The sequence below is a fragment of the Stegastes partitus genome, unplaced genomic scaffold, assembly GCF_000690725.1.
Source record: "Stegastes partitus isolate 25-593 unplaced genomic scaffold, Stegastes_partitus-1.0.2 Scaffold1634, whole genome shotgun sequence".
In the NCBI taxonomy this organism is placed as follows: domain Eukaryota; kingdom Metazoa; phylum Chordata; class Actinopteri; family Pomacentridae; genus Stegastes; species Stegastes partitus.
This window is the reverse complement of record NW_007579365.1, coordinates 102,599-120,921: the sequence shown is the minus strand read 5'-3', so window position 1 is coordinate 120,921 and position 18,323 is coordinate 102,599. Positions and strand designations below refer to the sequence as shown.

At 40.0% G+C, this 18,323-nt stretch overlaps 1 protein-coding gene across 4 annotated transcripts in view; it reads left to right on the top strand.

Moving 5' to 3' along the window:
• The first annotated feature begins 611 nt into the window (after nucleotides 1–611).
• adgrg6 (adhesion G protein-coupled receptor G6) overlaps nucleotides 612–18,323 on the top strand; it is a 114,744-nt gene continuing 97,032 nt past the window's right edge. The window contains exons 1-2 of one of the 4 annotated variants that reach the window (XM_008301141.1): nucleotides 612–830; nucleotides 15,383–15,474. In XM_008301141.1, the coding sequence (XP_008299363.1) occupies nucleotides 829–830; nucleotides 15,383–15,474 (94 nt within the window). In that variant the 5' untranslated portion in view covers nucleotides 612–828. The remainder of the gene's footprint in view (nucleotides 831–15,382; nucleotides 15,475–18,323) is intronic. The other 3 variants (XM_008301140.1, XM_008301142.1, XM_008301143.1) reach the window with 3 other exon arrangements.

Genomic DNA, 18,323 nt, shown 5'->3' with positions numbered 1-18,323 from the left:
CTTCACATTTCTCTGCATCTATGTACAGACATTTATTTGACGGTGTAGCAGAAGCACTTTTTGGTGCTTATATTTGTATTGTTTTGTTCTTTGTCAGTTTTACAAAAATGAAAAGTTTGAATATTTCCATTCATTAAATCCTGCCAATATGAGTGCTATGCTAAGCTAGCTGTATGCTGCCTACCAACAGCTTCTAGTGAGGACAACATTCATCGCTTCATGTAATTTTGTATGAAAGACAAATATCTTGTGTGCTGGGATTCTCTCAGTGACCATACGTGTGGAATATTAACAGAAAAGCATGTAAGGCTGTTACTTTAACTAAGTTTATCTAAACTCGGGGTGCTTGGTTTTACCTAAAATCATAGTCTCCTGTTGGTGAAGCCAGAGGCTGGTTCTCTGTCTAGTTTAATTAGTCCATTCCTCTCATTTTATTTTGAAATCTTGTCCTCAAATCCGCGTTTATTTTGACAGCTTGACCAGAAGTGCAGCTGATTGTTTCGTCAATTCCAGCTTGAGTCCAAACCAAACGCTGCGCCTCCGGACTGGAAGCATCTTCGCGCACCGCCGCCGGGGAGTCCGGATCAGTAGAGCGAACCCACCCAGCCAGCAGAGCCGCTCAGTCTCTCTCCCCCCTCCTCTCTCTCTCTCTCTTCTTCTTCTCTCCAAACTTTGGAGACTTTTGCGCGTCAACGAGGCGCATTTTGGATTTTGCCGATTTGGAGACTCTGAAAACTTTGCGCGCAGGAAAAAAACTAAAGTTCCCTGAGACTTTGTGGGGAGGGAGAATGATCCTGCAGGGGGACCAGCTGCCGCTCCAGTGAAAACATGTGAGTCCTTCAATCTCAGATATTAATATTGTCCGAAAAGTGCGCTGCGTTGTGATGATGCGCTTGGTGCCAAATGAACCTTCGTCTGGGGAGTTTTTGGTTCTCACTTGTTGGTTTTCTGTCTTCTCTAAACATGTCTTTACATCTCTGTGTGACATGAAACTGGATTTTAAAGTTCTGTTTCTGTGTTTTTTCGCCTCTCTGCTGGTCAACCATCTTCACACCTTCATGTTAAGCTCATTATTAAAGCCGAAGACACTTGATTTTGGTGTTTTCAGCCATTCAGATCACGAACTTTGATCCTGAACTCAACTCTTCACTGTTGCGTAAAAAATGGAGAACTCATTGTTTTACTGTAACGTAACTTTCAGCTGCTACTTCTGCTCCTCTCGTCTGCGCCTCAATTAATCAAACAGCTGCAACTCAGTGATTGAGGACGAGTTTTAGTTTGATCGACGCGTCGTTAATGAGGAAAATGGACAAAGAAAAGTGCGCCTTTTCTCCTATTTTTCCCAACTTGAGAGCTCCCTCGGAAAAAAAAAGAAAGAGAAAAAAGATGTTTTCCATGATGCTGTTGGCTGCCTATAGTTGCATATGTTTACAATCTGTCTCCTCCATACTGAGCAGAGAGAAGAAGTCTTTGTAGGAGCAGGATCATTATTCTGAAAAGTGTCTTTACTGTAAGAATCACAAAGTTTTAGGAGCATGAAAGTAGTGCTTTACACTCTAAAAACACTGTTTCTGCTCAACAAAACATGAACACAAACAGATCTATTTGAGTGTATGACAACTTGTAATGAATTCATAGAAACCAAACTGGATCAGGAGAATTAGCTTTAAATCGACCATCGAATTTTACTGAACAGTCTGAACTGTTTGAAATTGTTCATGTTAAAGTAGAAGAGGAAACTTAAAATCCTGAATTTATTTTGAAGAAAAACTTAGTTATCAAGCCACTTTCATGAAGTTATATCACCCTGAATTCAGAATCAGAATCAGCTTTAATGGCCAAGTATGTACACAACATACATGGAATTTGATTCTGGTTGTTGGCGTCGCCCTAGGAATTAGCAAGGAAAAGAATAACAATAAAGTAAAATAACTAGAGAAAGAACGAAAAAAAGAAGAAAATAAAATAAATTATAGTAATGAGATATAAAATAAGATAAATATATACAAGAATATACACATCTAGAAAAAAATATGTGTACAGTGGTGCAAAAAATGGCAGATTTAATCCAACTAATGCAGACATTTGATTTTAAAATACTCACAATATTCCGTTGAAGCAATTACTAACATTATTACATCAGTCAAACCAGTTCAAATAAAGTCTGCAACGTAAAAGGTGCATCTAAATCAGTAAAAAAAAATTGTTTTATTGTAGTTATGCATTTAAATGAATGGCACTTATCCAGAATGTTTTCTCCTGACTAGATGTGTTGTATCTGCTCTCAGATGTACGTCGCTTTGGATAAAAGCGTCTGTTCAATAAAATGATAGAAATAATTAATGGGAACAGGTTGCTTAAATTACTTTTTACAGTGAAGTAAGTATTAGTAGGAGTTTGGGGACGTATTAATAACGTAAAAAAACAAATAACAGAAGTTCTCTCAGCACTTCACACACAGAAAGTCATGAAATTAGGGTGCGGAAAGAAACAGAAAAACTCTATTAGCTTCCTTTAAGCTCCAATCAGCTGGTGGGAAAGAGCCACATGTGTTTCCATATGAGCTTTTGCGAAAATACAAGTACTGTGTTGTAAGTACAAAAGTACTAGCGTTCAATAAAAGTTAATATCATTTTCTTGACTAATTGGACAATAATTTGTCAATTAAATTTCAGAAAACGGTGAAAAATACCCACAAAAACCCAACGCGGTGTTTTCAGATGTCTGATTTAAGTCCAATCCCCCCAAAATATTCAGTTCACACCTTTAGCCGACTAAAGAAACCAGTAAATATTCACTGTGAGAAGCTGAAGCCCAAGTTAGTAAGTTGTCTGTGCATCATAATATTAGATTCTGATTTATTTTCTGCCAGTCCACAAACTGACTGACTGATTTTAACTTAATGATTTTACTCAGATCCTTCGTTCCGTTCACTCTTTCTAACCAGAGCAGTTTGCTGCAGGTGGATTCAGGTCAAACACATCTCAGGCATAATTTGCTGACTTCGGTTTGGCTGCTTTTTACTCTGCTGGACTTATTTGTTCATTGTTTTGTATTAATAATATATATATATTTTTTTTTAAATCAGCATAACAACTACTTTTTTTTTGTTTTAATAAAGAGTGAAGAGCAAGGTTTTTACCTCCAAAGTGTCGTGTAGTGGACGCATAAAGTAACATATGCATGAAAATTACTTCTTGAGCACAGAGTCTGAGAAAATAGGTGTGTCGATACATATGCAGAAATTTAAAAAAAAGAGAAAACTTAAGAGAGAAACCAAAGAGTAAAGCCTGTTTAGTTTATGTTATGAAGTTAGTGGAGGTAACGGAAGAATTGTTCACAGATTAAGGGGAAAGTCTAAAACGTTATATTTGCAGTTTATATTAGAGATTTTATTTCATGCTTCAGATCAGGGTTCGATGCACCTCAGTATGAATGCTGATTCTGGAGATATCTGGATTTCTGTCTCATATTTTTGCTGACCTAAAAGTCCCGAAATGTCCCTTTAGGTTGGTTGAAAATTGATGAATTTCTGGCAAAATCCTCAGTTGTAGCTGGAATACTAAGACATAATGACATGAAGCAGAATCATTAGTTGGTTCAAAACCACTGCTTGGACAAAATAATGATGTTAATTACTGCCATTTGGTGTTTCATAGTACAAAAAGAAACTTTGATGAGCCAAAACATACTCATATGTAAGTACTGTGTATTGTTAGCTGTAGATAAATATAGAAAAGTCATGGAGGAAGGTTTTTATACTGAAAGTGCTAAAAGTTCCTACAGAGCCTGAGTCACTACTGGAGACGTTCTGTTGATGCCACGTCATCACAAACATATCTTACTGTTACAATAAGAGATAGAACACAAAAATAAAATAGGAAAACATAAAACCCTGTTGGAATATAAAGTTACCTCACACAGAGTATAAACTGCAATGTTGGAGTATTACATAGATATAATAATAAAGACATCTAAATATTGTAGTGATGCTTTATGAATACTGTTAAGCTTGTTTTAGAAGCATTTCAGGAACAAAATAAGTGCTAAAAATGTCATTCATATCACACTTAGTTACTGTAGGAACAATATAGTCTCAGCACGTCGTGTAGACCTGCTGTTGTGATACGTAATAATTCCACAGGGATGGTAAAACGAGAGTATAAGGAAAACAAATAGCTTATGTAAAGTCACATATATCATAAAATCCAGCCCTGTAGGAACTTTAAAGTGCACCAGAGTTTATTAGGAACACCTCGCTAAAGTCAGCCGGTCTAAAGCTGTAAATCCTCCTTCTTTATGTCGTCCACTTTATTTTAGGTGCTGACGGATCATGTTGGAGGGTGTGAAGTCGGGTTTCTAATTCTTTTGTCCACATGTAAGGAGTCCAACTCAGTCTAACGCTGAAGTATTTCACATGGTCTCCTCCTTTCCCTAAAAAGTTACCAGACTTTGGGCTAAAAGAATGTAGTTTAAGTTGCTTTTAGAGTCGACGTGGAACCCAGAAGTATGCTCGGGTTAAAGAGTAAACAGAAGATGTATGCCATTATATAATCATTCTACAGCAAGAGAACCGTGCTTGTAAGCAAACCCTCCTGTCCTGTACTGATGTGATTCTCGGTGTTCTACCTTATCGAGGTCTGACTCTATCAAAGAAAGTGTTGTTTAAGGTGGAATCTGTCACTGCCAGCCGTTACACAACCTGTGAAGGCGATACGCTCAGAAAACACGTCCCAGAAGGTGAAGGTTTGAACAAGCTGTCTTTAAAAGGAGTCGCGAGGTGACGTCAAATGACATCCTGTTGACAGGAAGCGTGCGTGGGGAGGGGGGAGGCGGGGGGTTACCTGTTCCCCAGGTGTACTGGCAGACACGACCGATGGTCCCTGATACATGAAGGTGGTTTACAGGTTTAGCTGATAAAATGACAGATATGGCAGCTGTTGGACACAAGAAACAGAGAAGGTGAAATCCAGAGTAAGTGAAGACGAGGGTCTGAGGGTCAGGTGTTGCAGAGAGGAATGTGGTTTAATTAAGTTAAAAGGGAAGATTTGATCTCTCCACCTGCAGCTTTGTTTTGATCCTGATGACATTATGGTGAGGATAAGAAGGAGGCAGTCCCGTCATTTTCCCTGTTAGTCAGTAACGCGTGACAAACACGAGGTTTTTGGCCACTGAAGTAAAGGAAAGTGTTCCATTGCGACGAAGCCAAACACGAATTTGACCTGGTTCTTTGGAATAAAAAAAGAGTTTTATGAGGGAATCTGCATTCAGTAAAGGCTTAATGGGATAATTCAACATGCAAATGTTTGTGTAGATCCTCAGTGATCCAGGTCATGGTGATCCTAACAGCTTCAGTGGAGGGTGACAGGACTTTTGGTTCTTGGACGCTTCGCCTCTCACTCAAAAAGCTTCTTCAGGTCTAACTGACTGATGGGGAGTTTCAGATTTATATTGTAACCCACAACTCACACGGCTCATGGTCCAGTAATGACCCAAGGTTTACGTACTTTACGGTGTTTATGGTTGTGCAAATGCCAGGTCAGGAATGACTTTCGATGTAGTTACGAGTGTTGAAATGTTGTGAAGAGAAACTACATTGTAAGTAACAGATAACTAGTATCATGGACCTCCTCCTGTATTCCACAGATGCCTTCACTTCACTCCTTCCTTCACATTTGCCTTCTGTTGAAACTCTTAGACTCAACATACAAATGCACTTAATCTCTTTATTTCGAAGACTGAGATGTCCGCATAGATATCAGTCTCACGTGTTTTCGGTACAGAGCCTAATTTAACATAAAGACTAGAATCAGAGGGAGACTGCTGGCCAGGCTCTGTCCACAAGCATAAAACACACCTACCAATACCTCGGAAAGTAGGAACTGTTTCTTGTTGGAATAGCAGTCGATGCGTGTTCAGCTTGTCTTTTCATCACAGGGAGCTTTAACAGATTTGGCGCCATAGAAAACATGAAAATGAACAAAGACTTACAAAAATGACAAATCCTTGGATAAATATAATCAGTTTTCAAATATGGTTGTGCAGTTATTAATTGCTGGGCATAGATATGTGATAGATAGATATGGCAAGCAGGTATTCTGTAAGTGTCTCATTTAATTGTGATGTTTCTGTATTGCTGAAACAACATATAGGAGTGTTTCCCCTTAGACACACTAACAGAAGTCCACATTTGGAGGTTGGATGGACAGTTGGAGACTACAGTTACTGTGCGGCACAAATGTTTTTGTATTATTTTTTTCATTTACTTTTTGTTCTTGTGTCTTCAGTCACTGTTTTTAGTTAAGTTTTAATGAAAACTACTTAGCTTTAGGATAAGATCACGGTTCAGGGTAATAGGCACTATGTCTTTTCTTCTAAGAGCCTCAGTAGAAGTCCACTGGAATTCTCTTTTTGGTACCTGAAAACATTTCACCTCACACCCAAGAGGCTTCTTCAGCTTTGACTTGTGGGTAGTCCTGGATATAAACCGTCACCCCCCAACTCACATGGCTAATGGCCATTTGATGACCCAAGACTCACATACTCAGAGATGTGGATGGTTGTAAAACTGGCAGGTCAACAGTGACCCAAGATGTTAATGGTGGTGAAAGTGTCTGGGGAGAGATGTCAAGACTGTGCTATAAGTACCTCATCAGTGGTGTTGTAGAGCCTCTCCTCTGCTTAGAGGTGCCCATTCCAGTTGAACTTAGTTGGCTTCTTTACACACATGGATTATTCAAGAGGATGCCGAAGCAATCTGTGTTACTTTCTGTTCAGCAGCCATCACAGTGGATGAGAGTGCATCTTCTTGTACAGCGTCATTGGATGTTTTGGCCTCCTAGTTTTGGTTTTGCAGCATGTTTGCAGCTGTTGCACACATTTTTCTGAGGATCTGGTAGAGACCAAACCAGGGTGAAAAGGAGAGTAAAACTCAGATGCCACCCTCATTCAATGATTGTGTTCCTTGTCCCCTAATGGTCATATATCCACCACTGCTTCACTTTAAAGTCCTATTTGCTCCAAAGCATGCGTCTAACACATGACTGCTTGATGTTCATTATTCTGTACAAATGTTTTGAGAGGGTGGAGGGGAGCACTTTTACGTAAATACACACACTATATAATTCACAGATTTACAACCACATGTGTGACAGGAACTTGGCCGCAACTTGGAAACCAGAACACCCCGTGTGGAGCTCAGACCTCCACCAGCGCTGACGGATTCCTAAAATTGCGACACTGCAGAGGCAGGGGCACTGCTATGAAAATTTAAGAGCCCCAAATGACTTTTCCCTCCACCCCCAGAGTTGATAGAATAGAAAAAAGGCACTAGAAAGTGAGGCTGTTTAACTGACTAATTGCTCATGTAGAGATTCCACCACAACACCAACGCAGCAGAATAAATATGGATGAAAAATGATAATCATGAATATCTCCGGATAAGATCAGGAGGAGAGAAGAAAGTGTTCCACAGAGCAAACAATTCGTTCCTTTCTTTTGAGACATCTTGCAAAGGATTGAAAAAAGACTTGATTCATGGAAATGTATAGAAAAAAAAAGCTATTTTCTCAGGAAAAGAGCTGAAACTGATTGTTATTTTTGGATTTCACAACCCTAACCTCAACTATCTCTTACCATGTTCAGATTTGTAAATGCATCACTAAGGTTTGTGCATAAAGATCTTCTTAAGTTTGCAGTAACTTCTACCATGTTTGTCTGATTGTCCGTCTTTGTAGATTCTCAATCATCCACGTCATGATAATTCTAAGACCGTTCTCTTTTCTGGATCTTGAAGATGTTTCTCATACAAGAGGCTTCTTCAGTTCTGACAACTGCTGGATAAGCAGATCTTTAGCAGAGATCAAAAGAACGGGTGACGCTCAAAACGGCAACACCTCCATCAAAACCCAAGTGAAGAACACAGGAGTTCACAGTCACAGTTGTTGGAAAGCATTTTCTTGTATTGTCCAGATGACGATGTCCATTCTGATCTTATTCATTCAGTCTGCTTTGTTTTGTTACCAGTTTACTGACTTTAGTTACTTTTAAAAATCAAACCAGTTGTGGGGTGGAAGGCTTGATCGTCAACTAAAGAGGGGTGTGGCAGAGAAAGTTCGCTGCAAACATTACCTCACGCTACTTTTTCTCCATTTAAAGGTGGATTTCTCAGTTGTTTAGTGTGAAACCCTCTCTGTTATTATGTGATCCAGGACTTCTGGGACACAAAATGTCTGACTCGAGGCGGAGGGTTTGCAGGCTGCCGTCCAGCCCTGCAGACACATGAATCGCTGTCTTTATGTAGTCGTGTCCAAGGCCTTGTTCGCTGACCTCGCTCTGCTTGTCATTCACTCCCATTTCCATACTGGAGATGAAGGCGGGAGGAGGGGAAACAAGGAAACAAGACGCATGACTTGACAAAGAGGCGAGTTTTCTTTAATGTCAGGAGCTGCATGAATTTGAAGCACTGGACACGACAAAGCTGAACAACGAAATTAAAATCGAGCTCTGTTCTCTCTGGTTTAAATATTTATGATGCACACGCTGTGTTTCGTAGTATTAGAGGGGTTGAGTTCACTTCAAATGAAGAGAGAATAGAAAACTTTTAATTAAAAGTTCAGTGAGACTCAAACTTGTCTCCTTTTTTTACTTTCCCCACCTTGTACTATTTTCATTTCACTCCAGCATGTGTTTAATAATTCATCGGTTTGATCTGCAAAGACAGAGTAAATGTGCAGCTGCCATGTAAAGTTATTCAAATATGTCTCTGAGGCCACCTGCTGTTCCTGAGAGAAAGAGATGACTTTCTTTCTGTTGAAGGTTTCTGGAGTTTAAGATCAACCAAACAAGCACTGAGAAGACTTTGACTTGTGAGTGAAGGTCACTCTGTTTTACTCCAGCAGTCACTTTGGCAGGTCAACACCTACAATGAAGTCCATCTATTATCTATACACCGTTTAATCCTCACTAGGGTCGTGGGGGGCTGGAGTCTATCCCAGCTGACTCAGGGTGAAGGCAGGAGACACCCTGGACAGGTCACCAGTCTATCACAGGGCTACACTTAGAGACAGACAACCAAGCACACTCACATTCACACCTACGGACAATTTAGAATCACCAATTAACCTCAACATGTTTTTGGACCTTGTGGGAGGAACCCGGAGAGAACCCACGCTGCACGGGGAGAACATGCAAACTCCACACAGAAAGATCCCAGGTGTCCTCACCGGACTGCGAACCGGCGACCTTCTTGCTGCGAGGCAGCGATGCTATCCACCGACACCACCTTGCAGTCCCCTACAATGAAGTGAAGCAGATAATATTTTCTTTACCTTACACCACTGAGCACCGAATTATAGGTCATTGCATTAGTATGCAGAGGTCTTAGAAACCAAATTCATCCCACAGCAGAACAATGAACCCTAGAATCCAGCCAGAGTCATGAAAAACTGTCCTTAAACTATTGATTTGGAACCCTACCAGCTTTTTGTCACGGATCAGTGAGCAGAGCATTAACCTGTCAGTGATGACCACAGTCTAAACCACCAACTATGTTCTCGTCACTGATATTAATAAAATATATGTTATTTGCTTTCTCAGCCCTTAAGGCCCAATTTTGTGTAATTTATAGTTTGGTGTTAGTCGATGCTGTAACTCTGAGGATGTGTAGAAGGAGCTGATTTTATGTTCTCGCTCTGACGGCTCTGTTATTGCTGCCAGTCTTCTTTTTTTTTATGACTTTGACATCACACAGCTGTCACTTCTCTGCACTTAACAGTCCGTTGACAGCAGTGACAGCTAAACATGTTAACTCTGTCAAAGTCAAACGGGCCAACTAAAATACCGGCGCTTAGTTTTGGTTCTCTGTGGTGCTGATCTGCGCTGAAGCAGAGGACATTGTGCATGGATAGTGTCATTTCCTGCTTTGAAACGGCCCAATTTCATCTTGTCTGGATGATGTGCCCTCTGCCCCCTGACCTTCTAACTGCTGGTGTGCTATAATCAGGATAAATCGTGCAGTTGAAGCCACTTTTGCTGGCGCACTCATTTAATGGCTGAACTGTGAATATGGAGCTGCCCCTGGGCTTAGCGGGCCAAGAATTCACAGAATGTCCCAACTGACATTGAATGGCGTGGCTTTTTTTTTTCCTTTTTTCTTTTTGGCATAGTTATGCACGACTGCAAAACACATAAATTCCTTCACGGAGCTAAATCGATGCACAATTATGACATAATAATGAATAAAACACCTTTGAATAAAATATCTTCTAAACCTTAATGGTGCAGTTCTGTCAATTACTGATGAGGCATTGTGCTTCCTTGAATAAGTTGCTGCCGTATTCTTTACCAACCGAAGCTCAGAAAGAGAGCTTAGAAAACACATCATTTGGTGAAAGCACAATTGCACAGGAGTCAACTAGCACTGCCAGATTGTTATCTACAGCTTTTAACAGTGATTGACAAAAAATGATGTGGATGCGGCTGGGAGGACCCGACAGTGTTGGAGTTCAGCTGCTAGAAACTGTTGGACATCCGGCATTTAAGGCAGTTAATCAGACTTGTGCTGTCACTCTGTGTCGTGGGTCAGTGCAGCTGGATGTCATCAGCAAAACAAGACACTGCAGAGTCTGTAGCCGTGCTAGCGGCTCACTGAGGCTGCACCTGGCCGCTGTGGCGCTAACAGTCACTGATGTTTACATGCTGGTGTTTTGCAGGTTTATTGTCAGCTCTGTAGTATTCAGCAGTTTGCTAAGAGCTGGAAAAACTGAACTTTTGGCCCAGTGATGGCACAAGATGAAAGAGAACGGACAACCAAAATGAGTACAGTTCATCCTGAGGGGAGCATGAATGTCAAATTTCACGACAAACCATCCAGTAGATGTTGAGAAATTTCACTCAAAACCTTAAATATTCTTGATGTCGGTAATAGAAGGAAACAGAGAATCACTGAAGTCAGTAGGGTTTATCATTAGGGGACCTTGAATGCCTTTATGTGGTCATGAGTTTGACGTTCTCATCCCTGGAGCCACAGTGGTACTATGGGCTGAAATGAAAAAAATAAAAACTGTAGTAATGCAGACATTAATGGTTTCAAGAGGACAAACTTGAATCATCCTGAGGACACCGTGACTTTTCCACACATTAGTTCGCAGTGATGAGATAACAGAACCAACAGTCTGAATGACCTCCCAGCCAGAATACTCACATATCTCAACATACACAAAATTAACAGAACAATAACAGCTGCTGGGAGACGTGTCGTATCTTGTGTTGGTTCCAGTTTCCACAGATTTGATCTCTTTTCTCCAAACTCATGGGAGCCTCAGAGGGTGGGTCGGCTTTTAGCCTTTCGCCCGGTTTCCACTCAGTGTTACATGAGGTCACCACATACTAACTAACAGCCTGCTTTGGCCTGGACTTACCTGGCCAAGCAAGGTCACAGAGGTCTGACTTTTTATAACTGCTCATAATTGCAAACATCTGGCTGTGACTGGATCTCTGAATTGAACACATTTTTCTTCTGAGCACTTTGTCTGAACGTCATCTTGGATCACTTCCTGCAGGTTGTCTCGACATCGGCTGCATTTATACTGTATGGAGACTAAACAGCTTTGTTATCAGTCTGTTCCCGATGGTTTCACATTATATGGTTTAGTACATAAATGCCAGAATCAATGAGAAATGTGCTAAAATGCTCAGATTTGGTTCAGCTGAAACTCTCCCAAGTCCAGTAAAGTGTTCATTGTTTCTGCAAGAACACTAAGAATACTGGACGGTGTCATAAATAAAAAAGGAACAATTAATTGATGATTTCATCACCAGCTATTTTAGTAATCAATTAATTTACAGTAAAAACTAACTAAAGAAATACAATAATAATAATAAAGAATTATAAATAAACATTTTCTTTACTGTTTTCTAAGATTTTGGAGACTGAATGATAATTTAATTGATTAAAAAGTTCAATTTGTCTGCAGCTCTTACATTTTTCTAATATATTCTGATGGATACATGGTGTGCTCTCCCTTTTTACACTTGTTTGAAAAAAGTGAGAGCGATTTTTCAGAAAATGTGAAACTCTCCAACTGAAGAGTTTATTATTTACATTGTGCTGCGACCAGACGGACTGAAAGAAAAGTCACATTTAGTCAAATGGTGATTTAATAGTAGTAATAATCTGTGCACAGTAGTTTTTGTGATGTCTGACACAAGATTTGTTATATGCAGCCTCAAAGTTTTCTTTTTTGGCACAACACAAAATAGGAAATGAAATGTGCAACATCTGAGCATTAATTTCACGGGTTTAAACATAAAACTAAGAATCACGAGTTAACACAGTGACAACAGATTTCTCTTGAAGGGTAAAAATCTAATCTCAGATCATTTTGAGTCTCAAGATGTTCGAACATGTCTTTCCCTCTCTGGTGTGAGTTGCAGCTAATTCCAGCAAACTGTCAGGACAGATTTTACTGTTGTTCAAGAGAAAAGTGTTTGTTTGATGCGCTCATTGCAAAATATATGGGAGGAACCATTTGACTTTGTTGTAGAGCCACGGAGTCCACAGAGGGAGGATGTTGGGGTGGATGGACAACACTTACATTTGTTCATTCAGGCTGGTGAGTCTGTGGATATTATTGGCAGCCTTTTGACTTTGTCTGCTGCAGTTTGGTTGATGGTTTAAAACTTTAGTGCTTTATTGTGTTTTGGTCTATCTCGGTCGGTGGTTGGCAGATACGGGTTTGTTAATGTCCGATGACAGTATCTGGACATCATGATGACATCTGATGTTGTGCTTACAGATTTATCGTAGCCCATATATTACAGCTTATGTGAAAACACCAAATCGCTCTGTGCAGCAGTTACTTTTAATTCATAAGTTTTCTTTACTCCAGCACCCATTTTCCAAAGTTCCCCGTTAAATGAAGCTTTAGCGTGTACTTCATGTGCTACTTCAGGTATGCAGCTGGATCTACAGACATTTCCATTTAAATCCAGTTTATTTCTTCAACATTAAGATAAACTTTGTTGTCCTTTGAGACATTTATTTTGGTGTCAGTCACTGTTACACACAACCTTCAATACCAGACGTACATAGCTGCATCCTTGTAACAATAAATATATTAAAAGGCTAAAGGTCACATACAGCGGAGCATTTCGAGCAGGAAGTTTATGCAGCATTTATTTGAAACAATGCAAACGTCAATAAAAACACAGAAGTATTGTGATAAGCTTAACAATAAAGCAATAAGACAGTAAGAAATTTGAAATGAATTTATATAGAAAGAAAGCTACAGTGGAAACAATTAGAAAACAACACAAAGGAGAGTATTGCACATGCTGAGGTATATATGTTTAAACTAGCAAATCAGAAAATTTGATCCAACGATCTTGTTTCTGCTTCATCATACAAAATAATGCATCAACTCAGTAAACAAGGTAAACAAGATAAACAAGATAAATGAATGCATTTCATAACAGCTGTTTATGGTGGGAAGGTAGTGGAGCGTTTGGCTTTCTGTCAGCAAAGTCCTGTCCACTGCTGTGACACGAAACAACACCAAACCACAGATTCAGAGGTCCAGACCCAGTTTTAGACAGAGAAGTAAAATAACACCTAAACCTCATGGCTGTCTAACTATCGCACACCTTCTGACGAGATGAGCTGTGAGTCCACCTCAGGCTGTGGACCGTTGGCTGGTTAACCCTGATAAACTAGAGATGACAGGCGTCCTCCACCTTTAGTTTTAATCTCTGGTGAGCAGATAAGTGTCCCAACCTCACCTCCATCAAGAATGTAAGAGATGAACTCAGGTGAGAGGCGGCTGACAGCCGGTGTCGTATTCAGGCGTCCTTCTCTTCACAATGAATGTGTGATAGATGTCTGGAATCCAGACAGAGCTGATGTGGGAGTGAAAAATGAAGGTGTTGCTCTCTGACCTCATCTGTCCTGCACAGAAACTTTGAAGCATTTCAATCTGAACTTTAACTGAAATGTGTTCTTAAATATTGGTGCTTGTTGTTTCGAGCTGTAACAAATGGTTCTTTTTAATGAATACACTGAGTGTTCTTACAATAATGTTGTAGTTTTTAAAATGTCCCACTAGATAGAAAAGATATCCATCATATTTAGTATTGTTTCCCCGAACAGTTTAAAACCCAAAGACAGAAGCAGTTCATGGGATGAAATCAAATATTTTTATTAAAAAATCAACCAACTTGTGTTACATGAAAATATGCAAGAAAACAAGAATCTCAGGGTGAAAACCTTGATTTTCCCTCGAAGGGGCTCTTTAAGAAGAGCGCTTGATTGTTATGGTTGTTTGGAGATGGTTCGGTCTGTGATCTTGGCTTGTTTGAGCAAATCTGGAGTCTGTTTTTGGCTTTAAGGAGCAGCCTCTCACTATATAAGTGTGTATAGAATAAATACAATAGTATGTTGTCTTTGGGTTACAAACTGCAGCTACTGATGCCACAAACAGCAAAACTTAACCTGATGGAATTTATGTAGTTTCAGTTCAAAATATTATTTGTGGCTCCAACCACAGGTGTTGGATTCATTTTTTCAAACACCTTTCTGTAGGGTGAGGCTAATTTTGTGGCAGCCAGCAGCTATAACTCACATTTCCAGGCACAAACTTTGTCACCTTAACTGACTGGAATTACACCAAACACGTATATTTGCTACAGCGTGCTAATGCTAATGGACATTTTGGAGATTTTGATTAATTTTAAAGGTAACTTTTCTTGGCTGAAGCCTGAAAACCCTTAAACCAGACTCTGAAGAAAAACTTGTCTCATTAGCAGCTGAAGTGTTCGTTAGCTTGTATTCATTATGATCACCTGATGGAGCGCTCCGATTGGCTCCCCAGAGGCTGATTCTCTAAAGTGTGCACACATCAAACACACATGGTGAAAGCGTAGGCGGTACACAGAGTGATCCCTATTCACCGGTTCTCTCTGGGGCATGAGGAAACTGTCGTGGATACACCGTGTACTTCGTATTTTTTAAATTAAAATATTAAACTGTGTCTGCAACAAAACGTTTTGCAACCAAGTCTGACATAATAGCCACAATCTCTGGATGAAAAATGCTTCATGGAACAACAACTACATGAAAAGTGCAGCATTTTCCAGCCCATAAAAATAACATTAGCCTACAGACACGGATGTTAAGGCTTCAAAACAACGCCTTCCATGTGATCACGTGTGTTAAGAAGTCGGTGTGTGTCCAGCTGATGCATTTAAACGTTGGTCGGAGTCTAAAACAAGCAAAATGTTATAAAAAGGTAGCTGGAGCAAGAGATCTCCTGAGTATCTATTAAACCCCAACAAGTTCTCATTGTTCTGTGTTTTGCTAACTGATTTCCCTCCTCTGGTTTCTCAGGGAGTCCTGCACAGGCGAAGGAGGAGGTGGAAGGTGGAGGCTCCGTCAGGTTGTCCCAGTCGTGCTGCTGTGGATGACTCTGCACAGGCACGGTAGGATTCTACGTCCATGCTGTTTAGTTAAACAGAGCTGCACTGGGAAAGCTCTGGCCAGATAGATTTTATCTTTATTTCCCTGTTTAATGGAGAAATGGAAGCCGTGTTGCTCTCACAGCTGTCAAACTGACAAAGAAGAGTCGATGTTGCAGACAGGAGGCATGGAGGCTTGTTTCACTTTTGCTTTAATTGAAACGGACCGTTAAGTTTATATCACATTGACAAACGCTTCTACTGTTTTTACACAAACTCTCATGAGAAAATTAACTGAAATTAAACTTTAAATGAGATGTTTTAATACAGTATATGCCAATTAAAAAGTCTTGTGTGTGTGTGTTGGGAGAACTATAAATGCTTTTGTCTTATATTTTTGGGGACCAATGTGAGTTTTAGACCTCGAAAGTGGCATGTTTTGTGCACTTTCTTTTTTTCTTTTCCTCACATGTTTTTGGGCATTTTCAGTCTTTGTTACAGACAGTGAGAGATGAAGATGCAACTATTGTTCTTTATTAGATTAAAACCTGGGACTTTCGTGCCTTTAAGGTGCACAACCTGCAAAAGTTTCTTGTAAACAAACAAAAGTTACACTGAGTTGTCCTGTGAACCTTGTGGCAGGTAAATGAAGAGCTGTGTTTGTATTCCCTGCACGAGGTCAAACACATTTCTGCCAGGTTTGCCCGTTGTCTTCAATCTGCTCCACGTCAACACAGCCTGCAGTTCAACCCAGTGGAAAAGTCCCTGAATTTTTCTTTGTGTGTAGATGAGTCACTACTGGCTGCATAGTTGCACCACAAACTGCAGATACTTGGTTTTTTGCAGAATCTGATAAGAGCAAACAATTTATTTTTGACAATTTTTAAATGGGAAAGCTTGAATAACGTGTGTTTACTGAAATATCGCAATTTAAGTTTAGATGCGGTTAATTTATCCGAAGGAACTGAAGTTGTTTTTACAGTTTCTGGCTCTGATAAATGGCGTAGCCGCCGGCGGTTCAGAGGATTAATAGTCGAGTGTTTGTGCGTGTTGTGAGTGTAGATGCGAGTGGTTTGTTGTGTTGCCCAAGAAATATGGTGAAGTGTGCTTTGCTGAGACAAACGACATCAGCGCACACCGTTTATTACCGTTATGCAGGCAGCGCTGCAAATAACGCCACAGAAATCAGTTTGTATTAATATTTCCTGGACAACAAACAGCTGTGAGAGCAACTCGACAAAAACTGAAAAGCTAAATGGCGACACATCGAAATCATGTGCAGCCTTTACTTAGATGCTGAACAGTGAATCCTGAACAACTGAAAGTCACAATTTAAAGAAGTGAAGTAAACTCTGTGTTCACTGTCGGCGTTAGTATGTGGACTTATTGAAGCATCAGATTGGAAATGAATCTAAATGGGTGTTTAAAATGGCAACACGGTGCATTATGAACCCATGACAATATTGAAACTGTGCTCTTCATGACATGAAATACTTCATTAAATTTAATTTTCTGATGTTTGTGTGATGATCCAAACTCAGAATTAGGCTGCACCATTAAGCAAAGTGCTCTTTTTAATTTAATTTTACAGTACAAGATAGTTTTCCATCCTGTTTGGGAAAGCACAGTCGATATTTGAAGTCACATGAACACTGTGCTGCACTTTATTGTCAAATGTTGTTTTTGCCTTCTCTCATGTCATTCATGTTTTCCATGCCGTTTGCCTGCTGTTGGGAAAAATGTTGCATCTTTGACTTCAGGAGAAATTTAAGGGAAGTTTTGCACCAAAGCGTCCTCGTGACAAATCGACGGGCGACCTGGAGACGATCTGTTAAACGGCTGCATTTCTTTAGAACGACATGGGAAAACCAGTGTTTCTCACAGATGCAGCGTTTTTCATCTGACAGCAGCGATTTATATGATTTACATCTTTCATTTGTGTCTCCTCTTCTTCCCATGTTTCCATCTTCCATACGCTTGTTTCCTCTTCCCTTCATCCCACTTTGTTGTTTTCTCATATTTTCCGTCCCTGCGCTCGAGCATGCCTCGCTCCCTTCATGCCTCCATTAACAAAACCGCCTGTCATGTCGCAGAAAAGTTCCGACTTTTTCATGAAATCTGCAGTCAGATATCTTTTCCGTCTGGTTTATTCTTTAATCACTGTCGAGAGCTTTTGAACCGCTCGCAGCATCGATACATGTGCAGCTCATCACCGGAATCACGCTTTGAAGCTTTGATTCATTCATTCCAAGTTTTGCCAGAAGTCCATCCTTCCACATCCACATGCAGCAGGGTTGCCTTCTATCCACAGCTGTGTTTTCACAAACACATTCATGAATGTTGTAGACATTTGATTTTCTTCAACTTCAAGAAGTTTGTCTGTCAGTGATGCATTCAATGTCACATTCCTGGGTTCAGCTTCTTGTTTGATTGGGAACCAAATGAATACGTTACGCCAGAAACCTGTTTTGAAGTCGAATAAAGTCTGATAAAATCTCACGGTTCATATATTACAAGTCACCACATGCAGTGATTTGGTCATTTGTTTGTTGTTTGATCGTTCCTCTGTGGTTTGTTCCATTTTGGACTTTTATTTTTTTTTGAAATTTTGGAAAGCGAGGCCACATGAAGGTTTTGGAAAGTTTTTTTTTTGGTCTGTGGGCTGCTTGAACCAACCACTTGTTCCTTTAATTATTTGACGCATCAGTAATTCCTTCAAACATTTGTTCAATCATCCGTTTGTTTGTTCCATCATTTGGTGCTCATTGATTTATTTTTTATGTCGATTGTTCCTTTAAATGATCTGTTGACCGTCATTGGTTGCTCAGTTTATTTGTGCCTTTGATCAAATGTTCATTCAGTGTTTTTTCTTT